Source organism: Palaemon carinicauda, chromosome 33, assembly GCF_036898095.1.
Source record: "Palaemon carinicauda isolate YSFRI2023 chromosome 33, ASM3689809v2, whole genome shotgun sequence".
NCBI lineage: Eukaryota > Metazoa > Arthropoda > Malacostraca > Decapoda > Palaemonidae > Palaemon > Palaemon carinicauda.
The window spans coordinates 23,801,367-23,813,355 of NC_090757.1; the positions used below are offsets into that span (position 1 = coordinate 23,801,367).

Sequence of the window (11,989 nt, forward strand, 5' to 3'; positions counted from 1 at the left end):
TGTTCGCGTTCGTTATATAATGAAAAAAAAAATCATCTATTTAGAAAAGGCAAGGCCGCCACAATATAATGTCTCTCTCTCTCTCTCTCTCTCTCTCTCTCTCTCTCTCTCTCTCTCTCTCTCTCTCTCTCTCTCCTTTGACATTTCCTGACCACAAGAACGTTCCAGCACCAGCAACACTACAGACGTATTTGATCGTGAGAACAACTTCTAACGGACCTTAATACTAGGACCTCCTCTAGCCGAAAACCATTATCCCTTCGCTCTTATAAACACTGCCTTTCAAGGCCAAGCAAAACCCACGAAACGGAATGTGAGCAGCCACGGAACTTTGGGAACGCCGATCACCAAGTGCGCATGCGCGGTGGCGGCTCAACAAAGCCTAGCTAAGAGCCTGCAACCTGACCCAGAAGGAGATCTTCGGAAGCCGATAGCGGCCGTGTTTCGTGAGTTGGCTCAACGGCTATTTCTGTTCGTAGAAAGAAGAGTTCGGCAAACGCGGAGAGATGTTGCTAAATATCGCTACTGTGGTAAGTAAAAATATACACATGACCCTAAGAATAATAAAACATTGTCCGGATCATTCGCACATTCACATATTCATAAATAAGTGATTTATCTCTCTCTCTCTCTCTCTCTCTTCTCTCTCTCTCTCTCTCTCTCTCTCTCTCTCTCTCTCTACGAAGACCTTGATCTTGCTCAAGCTTTTGAATGCCATTTCACTCTGAAAGAATCTCTGACTTACAGATAATAAATTTCAACTTGCATAAAGTGAATAATTTCAAAAATTCGTTTGATACCATTCTATAACGAACGAAGAAAATTAATTTGACAATACAGCCAAATTTAGTTCAATGGGTCATATTAATATTTGAGACTATTGTTTGTGAAGTTCATGATACCAAACACACGAATTGGAACGTTGCTCAGCGGATATATATATATATATATATATATTATATAATATATAATATATAATATATATATATGTATATATATATGTGTGTGTGTGTGTATACACACACACTATATATATATATATATATGTGTGTGTGTGTGTGTGTGCGTGTGTGTGAATGTGTGTGTGGTGTGTACACAAACACACTATACATACATATATACACACACACACACACACACATATATATATATATATATATACTGTATACATATATATACATATATATACATACATATATATATATATATATATATAAAACCACGAACACAGATACAGACATTAAGCCCACAAAACATGCAACTTAATTCTTAGACAGCAATATCAATGATAAAGAACACAGGAAATTTTACTCAAGTTCAAGAAAAAAAAATCCATTTTCTCACACTCCATGGGTTTAAAATTTCCAAAAAACAAATTGAATAAAATTCTTTTTTAAATTAATGCACTTGTCTCAGTCCAGTCGATTTACTGTAGAAATGCATATGAACCGATATTAGCCCGGATTTAATTTATCGATAATTAAAAATATTCTACCAATCAACATCGCAGGTTCAAATGAAAATCTAATATGGTTTCCAGTGTTTCTTGTTTGTTAACCAAATGAATATTTTAAAAGATCTGTATAACCCAAAAGTGGAAATGAATAACTTGAGTTTCAGAAAGTTTAAGAACCGATTGATGGGCACAATAGATATTCATTGAGATTAAAGATGTCTAGGTACAATCGTGATCACGTGACTGAGTAACTGACCAGAGTTTGAAGAAGTGAGAAATAAAGGTTTCACTATATTAAAATAAGGCGATAGGGAAGACTATATGAACTATAGGTGATATAATATGACTATATATGCTATAGAAGGTTTTTATTAAAATTGTGACTTGAGATATTGTGATATAAAGCAACGTAGTAGTGTCGAAGCTGTTTGACGAAGGAGTCGTTTTTTGAAAGTGGAAAGTATTTTTCAAAAGGAAGTATGTAAGGAGAAAATGCAGATCGAATAGCAGTAGTAGTTGGGTGTAAAATGGAGTCCGAGGCTATTCAACATCTTTAGTAACAAAGTAAAACAGAGGGAAGGCAGCGTAGGTTTGGGATAAAGAATTGTCATGAATAAAGTGTAAAAAAAAAATGTATGTAAACAATGTTGATTTGGTATGTGAAAAAAACATGACAAGTAATTATTGTATATATATATATATATATATATATATACATATATATATATATATATATATACACATACACACACGCACACACACACACACACACATATATATATATATATATATGTATATATATATGTGTGTGTGTGTGTGTGCTGAATCGACTAAAATGAACCAAATTAAAGGCGGTCACTCCGCGCTAAATGTGTCAAGATGGTGAGAATTACAAGATATACTGTAAATTATGAAAACAGGATTGTGGTAGCCTGTTGTTAACGTCCTTGCCTAGTGATCGGCTGACTGGGGTTCGAGTCCCGCTCAAACTCGTTAGTTCCTTTGGTCGCTGCAACCTCACCATCATTGTGAGTTAAGGATGGGGGGGGGGGTCTGCCGAGTCATCAGCAGCCATTGCTTGGCCCTCCTCTGTCCTAGCTTGGGTGGAGAGGGGGCTTGTGCGCTGATCATATGTGTATATAGTTAGTCTCTAGGGCATTGTCCTGGTTGATAGGACAATGTCACTGTCCCTTGCCTCTGCCATTCATGAGTGGCCTTTAAACTTTTATAAGGAAACCTCATTTCACTTACAGCTTTGACCGATTATACAGTACATACATATATCTTTTCTTAAACTATAAACCAAAAATATGTAGATCAGAAAAATATGGAAGGAAGCGATTTTCGTCAATCATTATATATTTAATACAAAAATACCAGCCAAGGACACTAACAAGAATCACTCCATCTCAGTGAACTTAGTCAGGAATATATCAAAGGTAATGATGATGATTGATGGAATTTGGGCTATATGGTCCGGTTCGAGGGTTAAGAGACCATTCAGTGTCGAGATACAATTAGAGGGAACAGTACTTAGAAGGCAGATAATTTTTCCTCCAAGGGAAAAGCCAGAAGTTAGGAGAGAATGCCTGATCCTCATTAGATAGGTAGAAATCATTCCGTTATTGCCATCTGCTTAGAAGGAAGACGACCAAAGTTAACGCTGATTTCGCTTCTTGATATTCATAGGTAGTAGGTTGGCCAGGGCACCAGCCACCCGTTGAGATACTACCACTAGAGTGTTATGGCATCTTTTGACTGGCCAGACAACACATTAGATCCTTCTCTCTGGTTACGGTTCATTTTCCCTTTGCTTACATATACACCTAATATTCGGGCCTATTCTTTACATATTCTCCTCTGTCATCATACACCTGACAACACTGAGGTTACCAATCAATTCTTCTTCACCCAAAGGGTTACTGTACTGTAATTGTTCAGTAGCCATTTTCCTCTTGGTAAGGGTATAAGACTCTTTAGCTATGGTAAGCAGCTCTTCTAGGAGGACACTCCAAAATCAAACCATTGTTCTCTGGTCTTGGGTAGTGCCATAGCCTCTGTACCATGGTCTTCCACTGACTTGGGTTAGAGTTCTCTTGCTTGAGTGTACACTCAGGCATACTATTCTACCTAATTTCTCTTCCTCTTGTTTTGATAAAGTTTATATAGTTTATATAAGAGATATTTATTTTAATGATGTTACTCTTCTTAAAATATTTTATTTTTCACTTCCTTTCCTCACTGGGCTATTTACCCTGTTGGAGCCCCTGGGCTTAAGCATCCTGCTTTTCCAACTAAGGTTGTAGCTTAGCAAATAATAATAATAATAATAATAATAATAATAATAATAATAATAATAATAATAATAATAATAATTTCTTACTGTTCATTTAAAGACAGGACATTTTTTCCATGTATTCACATGAGATATATGTAGGACTATAACTTTATCGATAGTTTCATGTTCAAATAACTAACTATATTTACTTTATGTGCACTTCAATCGGCAGTAATTTTCGCATATTTGTCAACTTCGTAGTAAATTATTGTTTTTTAAGCAAATTATGGTAAAAAGTAGCCTTATTGAAATGTTGATATATTGAATTACGATTACATTTTTATTCTATTCACATCTAACCTGAGTTTATGGATCATGAAAGCTTTGGGCTTCGTGTGACACACTACACCCAAAATTTAAACAGTATTTGTTAAATTTACATTATGAATCTTAAGAATCTATACTGTGTATCCAAGGCTCTTGATACTAAATAAATCATTTAAAAAACAGCAATACTGTTACTACTTCGGCAAAAAAAAAGTATATATAAGAAAATCGTGTAAATCATTTTCAGATATTTCAGTCATCAAATTACTCAAAACTTTTTGATTTACAAATACCCTCCTTAACGAGGACTTTTAACTTTCATAATTTTTGACTGAAAATATAATTAACTTAATTAAAAAATATTAAATCACTCAACTCATAATGTGCCTCTTTGCAGGTCTTCATGTCTGTTGCAAACGTGGCCTTTACTGAGCCTGCGAATGTTTACCCCAGCTATGACTACGCCTCATTCAACCCATACTCAACACCTTACTCTAGGCCAGACGCTCAGACCCCTACTTATAATCCTTACGGTTATCCAACTTACTATCCTTCGGCTTATCCCTCTCAGCCATCGCAAAGTGGACAACCCGCTTATACGTACGCCTCACCCTATCCCTCGTACCCCTCTTATCCTACTTATCCCACTTATCCTTCTTATCCTCCCTATTCTCATTATCCTTCCTATCCATATTATCATTTCTATTCCACCCAACCACCCCCAGTAGACCCAGAGACCTCTCCTCCCGCAGGACCTATCGTCTGGCCCACAGGCAAGCCTAAAACGACGCCCAGACCTGCTGTTTGGCCAACAGGAAGTCCTACTCGACCCCCGTCTATTCCAGTGTGGCCCACGAAGAAAGCATCACTGGAAGCATCCTCATGGCCAACGGCCAAAACAGAGCCCAAGAGGCCAACAAAATACCTTCAATGGCCGACTGAAAAATCAGCTTTGCCACCTACAACCACGACAACTAAAAGACCTGAAAAATTACCAAACTGGCCGACAGGGCCACCAAGGACAACAGGAGTAGCTTCTGTAACTGTCAGGTGGCCAACAGGAGCCCCTGGAACAAGAATAACCACCACCACTCCAGCAACTATCACTGGACGAACCACAGTCACAGCAGCGCAACCCACACGACCCGCAGTTTGGCCCACAAGATCTCCCAATCCAATGTACTCGCCAAGGAGAATTTCAGGGGTTACAACCCCTATGCCGCGAATTCCAGTTTCGAGAACAGAGAGACCCAAAGTGAACCGAGGCAAAACACACCGAGGCGAAAGGCCTCGCAAGCCCAACTCTAGACGAAAACCAAAGAACAAAGGGAGGAAACAAAAGACTAAACCAGCGAGGATACCAACGATCAGCCCGATCACAACTCCAATACCTTACTTCCCAGATGAGGACGTCGAAATAATAGAGGGCATTCCAAAATATGTACCCTTCGCAAAATCAACAGTGCCTCCCTTGGACTGGGATCATTTTGAGCCAAGGATATCACCACTTGATACAAGTGAACCCTTGACCACTCCTAATTACAATGAAACATCACTTGCACCAGGCGGAGTTACTTATATTCCGTCTGCCATTCCTTCCACAACAAATACCAGTACTAGGTAAGTACTGTACTTCAGATCTTATTTACTAATATTAAATGGTAAGGATCAAATGTAAAGAAACGAACATCTTGATTAGGTGTAAATAGTTTCACGTTATTTTGAGCAATACGATAAATAATTTCCTTCTCTTTCCCTTCTATTTTCCTCAGATGCAAGAAGCTGTGCCTGGATCAAAAGGGGAGACGATTTTGCTGTGGTCAGGGTGAGTGATAAGTAACCTGGAAAGGTTAAACAGGTTAAACGTTAAGTATTCGATAAGAGTTTTTTTCGATGGATTAGTTCTGAGAGAGTTTGGTTATTGGGAAGCATTAATTAAGTTTCCTTCAAACGAGTCGAGTAATTAGAAAATATACATTTTAGTAAGAAATAATTATGTCAATCAGCAGCGGGAACCAGCAATGATCTCATTCGTTTCCTATGGGTTTCTCCAAACTGAATATAGACATTTTCTAACCGAAATTTTGCTTAGATTTCCCATCTCTAATTTAAGTGTGAATCTTATGAATCGTTGAAGTAAATAACATTAATTAAGACTGTTTAAATTACTTTATAATAAGAATATTGTTAAAATAATGACTTATCCAAACGCCCGGCTAACTTCTCACTAAAAACATTCTAATAAACAAACTAGACAGACATGTCAATGGAACTATCTCCATCCCTACCAATGCATAGGTAGTCTACCTTTGTTTCAAGTTATAAAAAACAATCTTCAAATGTATGGGATGATTTTCTATGAAAGAGTAAGTAGTAAGAAAGTGCACGTAAACATCCCAATCATGTATATTTTGAATGAATGAATTTGGGCCATAAGGCACGGCGCTGGAACCAGGAAGACCATTCGTTATCAACGCGCAACTGGGGTGTCGGGGAACCACTCCCTAGAATTTAAAAGTTAAACTTGAAAGGTTCGACAGAAAGCTTGAATACAACTAAATATTAATTACAGTTAAGGGCCGAGAGGACGCCGTAAAGTCCCATATGTAATGCATATAATTACACCGTACATGGTGTACTGACAAATTTTCACAACTAATGTTTTTTTTTTTTTTTTCTTTTCCAGAAACTGGAAAATGTCCGCCCAAACCGGAGTCATGTTATGTTCCGATGTCGGACCCTATCCCAGGACACAGGTCGAAGGTAAAAAAAAAAAAAAAAAAATATGCATTGATTTTTTTTAATACGGGATTTGGCCTTTTGAGTGATTATTTCGAATTCCAACTGTAATTAATATATTTATAAGGAATATATCTTTGGATAATTTGATTAATATTTCAATCTTGTTACGACTGAATGTAGTGAAAATATTTACCCGAGATAGTAAATTTTCACTGAATATTTAAAGGTTAAACCATCAAAATTATTGTAGCTAAATTTTGGTAAATAAATAAATCACAAATATTCATTGGTGATTAACTAAAAAACAATAGAAATTCCCCAGCAATATTCAATTTTGTTACAAAAATATTTTTCTACACCAGGGTCAATGCTTTGTCGACACCCAGTGCGCTGAAAACTTCAAATGCTGTTTAGATTACTGCGAAGAGGAATATTACTGCACAAGAGTCCAGTTCGTGCTCTGAAGGCACAGATGACAACGTCAGTAGGGATTTAATGCATGAAAATGTTGATAAGGGCGTTCGTTTATTTAAGCAAGGATAATCTAGTAGTATGTCAGACTAGTTTGAGTAAATGAAAACGGACTTTAATTTCCCGTAGAGTTGTACACACAGGTTTTTGTGATTTATACAATAAAGTAGTTTAAGGCCATGTTTGTAACTTATTCCGTTTCCCCTAGATTGCCTCCCAAAAAATAATAAATTATTTATAAATATAATAATAAAATAGAACTACTGATCACAAAATGAGGATAAATAAACGAGCAAAGAAATCGCTTATGAAAACAAAAACGGTATGGTAATCTTAATTGTTCAACAATGTAATGCAAAAACACAGCACAGCTGCTTTTCATTGAAATTCTCCAAGGTTTCAAACACGGAAACCAAGTCCCCTGGTTTTAGGAAGCTGATGACAGTCATTAACGATCATAAAGGAAATATTTCTTGTATTATTAAGTTACCATTTTCATTCCTTCTAAAAAACTTTAAACAATATAAAAATGGAAGGAAAATGAAAGATATGGATAACACATCATTTTCGATATCTTTATAAACTATACGTAATGAATGCGCCAACCTCAGCGCATTTTCACAGAGCAAAATCTTCATGTCCCTGATTTCTTCGCTGTTATTTCACAAACCTTAGAACATGTATCAAGCTGAGGACTCTGAATAAACAAAGTTTATGTGGATTCAGCTAAATTACATAAACGGGTATTATATATATTTCCCAAACACAAGTGATATATCTCTTTTTCTGAACTATTATAAAGTAAATTACATAAACAGCCTTCGGGTATCGATTCCTTTTTTTTTATTTATTTATTTATTTTTTTTTTTTTTTTGAAGGAATTATCCTAACATCATATGCAACGCATTCTGATGATGGTGTAAACATTATTCCTCATAACCTAGTTCCCACACACAAAGTCACATATCTCAGGGGGAAGCCTTTTGTATCACGTAAATTGTTTACAATTTTCTCATTTCTTTTCTTCAGGCGTGTATCATTTTATCAAAATTTTCATTCGATTACATCAAAAAAGACGTTTCATTTTCCCATATCTTATTTTAGGTTATTTTACGAACTCAATTTCCATTTCCACACTCTCTCTCTCTCTCTCTCTCTCTCTCTCTCTCTCTCTCTCTCTCTCTCCAGAATCACAAGTGTAGTCGCCCATAATGTTTACCTCCACATAACCACGCGAAAAAAAAAAAAAAAAAAAAAAAAAAAAAAACGAAGAAGCCGCGAATGAGGTGTCCATTAAATGCACTCACTTCATATCCTCCATTGTTATTTCTTCTTCGAACGAAAATTTGACATATTGTAAATGTACAACTATTGTAATTATTACAACTGTACTTAAACTGTTTATCAGTCCTTTGCGATTCTTGATAAAAAAAATATGGACTCTCTCTCTCTCTCTCTCTCTCTCTCTCTCTCTCTCTCTCTCTCTCGTAGTATGCTTGTTCAAGGGTACCAGGGCTAAAGCCGAGAAAACTGGACATGGCGATAGAAACTTTATATCCCTACACACTTCCTGAGAAAACAAATGCTGACCTAGATAGATATATTAACAGACATGATTATATACACAGACACAAACACACAGACAGACTCGCGCGACACATACATACACACACACACAGATATATATATTATACATATATATATATACACATACATATATATATATATATATATATATATATATATATATATATATATATATATATATATATGTATATATATATATATATATATATATATATATATATATATATATATATATATATATATATATATGTGTGTGTGTGTGTGTACATAAATATATACTGAATATATACATAGTAAATGTGCTGTATATAACCCTGCCGAGCTCAGGATTTATCATTATTATCATTATTACCAGCCAAGCTACAACCCTAGTTGGAAAAGGATGATGCTGTATGCCCAAGTGCTAAAACAGGGAAAATCGCCCAGCGTGGAAAGGAAACTAGAGAAGGAATAAAATATAAGAGAAGTGATGAACACTTAAAGTAAGATATTTTAAAAACAGTAACAACATTAAAATAGATCTTTCATATATCAAATATAAAAACTTGAAAAAAAAGAGGATAAATAAGATAGGATAGTGTGACGGAGTGTGCTTACAAGCAAGATAATTCTACTGTTTATCCTTATTTATATCGGTCACTGGTTGAGACCTTGGCCGGACAGAAATATTAATCATAAAAATAATTTCTCTATGTGTCTGAGATCCCACGGCTGAGCGAATTCGATATTAAATGGTATCTAGACTTATTTGAAATATATATATATATATATATATATATATATATATATATATATATATATATATTCATATATATATATATATATATATATATATATATATATATATATATATATGAATATATATATATATATATATATACACATATGTGTAATATCATTAATCCTTCAGAATCTGCAACCTAAATAAAACCTTAAATAATCTTGTAGCATTTGTCTCGGAGGCATATGAAGTCATCGAATTCTAAAATGCCAAAAATATCTCATGAAAATGGAAATAAAATGAAAACTAAATAAACAACTCGCAACATGAGTTTAGTCTACGATCGAATACGATAACACGTTCAACGAGGGATTTGCCCTCTGTTTACAATCCCAGATAAACATGTTCAGTTTCTTGTGACAGCTAATGACAGTCACAATACACAGCTGGTGGTCTCGCATGACAAAACGTCTGACGAAATCTGGAAGAACGGGTGACATTCTCTGTCTTTCTGTCAGTCTCTCTCACATCCTGCACAACATATCTCTTCTTCAACAGTTACCAGTCCAATGCAGAACAAAGGTGTCGGATATGTCCTTACACTTTCGTCTGTTTATAGTCTTTCTTTGTTAGTCCACACTAGCACACTTTCTCAGTTCGTCAATCCGTTGTCTTCTCTTCCTTCCATTTGCGTCTGTTTATGGTCTTTCTGTACCAGTCCACACTCGCAAACTTTCTCAGTTCGTCAATCCGTTGTCTCCTCTTCCTTCCATTTGCGTCTGTTTATGGTCTTTGTGTGTCAGTCCACACTAGTAAACTTTCTGTTTGTCAATACGTTGTACTTTCTTCCTTTCTCTGCTTCTTTTACAATCTCTAGGGACCCATTCTGTTAATCTTAATGCCCTTCTATTGTCTGTCAATCTCATTATATGTCCTGCCCATATCCATTTCTTTTTCTTATATGTAGTCAGAATATCCTCTACTTTAGTTTGCTCTCGTATCCATGTTGCTCTTTTTCAGACTATTACTGTTATTCCCATCATTATTCTTTTCATAGCTCTTTGAGTTGTAACTATCTTATGTTCTAAGGCTAAACCATTAGACCATAAGTTTCAGATGCATAAGTTAATAGTAGTAGGACCATCTCATTAAATACTTTTCTTTTTAGAGAAAGCGGCATTTTACTTTTCATAATCTTATTTTGTTTACTAAGTGCTCACCATCCCATGGTTAACCTTTAATTTTTTTTCTTTGCGGTCTCGTGTCCTGGGGAAACAGTCTGTCCTAATATACAAATATTCATGAACAATCTGTAGAGGTTCGTTCGTAACCCTTATTTGATGACTCATTGCAATTTCATTGAACATTATCTCAGTTTTGCTCATACTCATTTATAGTCCTGCAGTTCTACTTTCTCTATTCAACTCTTCTAACATTTTTTGTAATTCCTCCCCTGATTAGCTAAACACAACTATGTCATCTGCAAATCTTAAGTTGTTAAGCTATTCCACATTAATATTAATTCCTACATTTTCCCAATCTAAATTCTTTATAACTTCTCCCTGTCTAACTCTTTAATCAATCGGAGTTTTCTCACTATCTGTGTGTAAATTTAGAATTGCTGAACTTCCTGTATATATATCTCCAAGTGTTCTGACATAAGATTCTTCTATTCCTTGTTTTGCGGGGCTTTCATTACAGCTGAGGTATTTACAGAATCAAAAGCTTTCTCAGTCTATAAATGTCATATACATCTATTGGAATACAAATGCAAGAGCATATATATATATATATATATATATATATATATATATATATATATATATATATATATATATATATATATAACATACATACACACACATATATATATCTATATATATATAAATATATAACATACATATATATAATATACATACATACATGCACACACATATATATATATATATATATATATATATATATATATATATATATATATATATATATATATATATATCAGTAAAATCACCATTTTGGTAAAATTTGAATCGAACGAGAAGGATGACACCAATCCCTAAACTCTGCAATGTCGGCGGTATCCTTACATCTAGCACCCAATTTGGGGAATGGTACACGTGTTACAACAATGTAAACGAAGATTGGGATAAAAAAATCTAAACTTGGAAGACTCTCCAGAGATGATCAAATCAGAAAAAAGATATCAACTCTCTTACCAAGATGATGCAATATAAACTATCGTACCAATATGAAAGATACAGTATCTTTCGGACTGCAACTTCACTGGTGATGTGCATTGCAGAATACTCTGTCAGTTGAGTATGTGACTGATATAAAATATAAGTATATACACATAGGCAGAGAAATAGCATTCTTGAACAAATTAACACTCTTATTATTATTATTA

The 11,989-nt window shown here is 34.8% G+C and overlaps 1 protein-coding gene across 1 annotated transcript; it reads left to right on the forward strand.

Annotated features, from left to right (window-relative positions):
* Positions 1 to 418: 418 nt before the first annotated feature.
* LOC137626090 (adhesive plaque matrix protein-like) lies at positions 419 to 7,412 on the forward strand. The gene is made up of 5 exons (XM_068357172.1): positions 419 to 530; positions 4,459 to 5,681; positions 5,834 to 5,886; positions 6,748 to 6,824; positions 7,166 to 7,412. Exons 1-5 carry the CDS (start codon positions 507 to 509, stop codon positions 7,265 to 7,267), a joined length of 1,479 nt encoding a protein of 492 aa, XP_068213273.1. The 5' UTR covers positions 419 to 506; the 3' UTR covers positions 7,268 to 7,412.
* Positions 7,413 to 11,989: the final 4,577 nt, after the last annotated feature.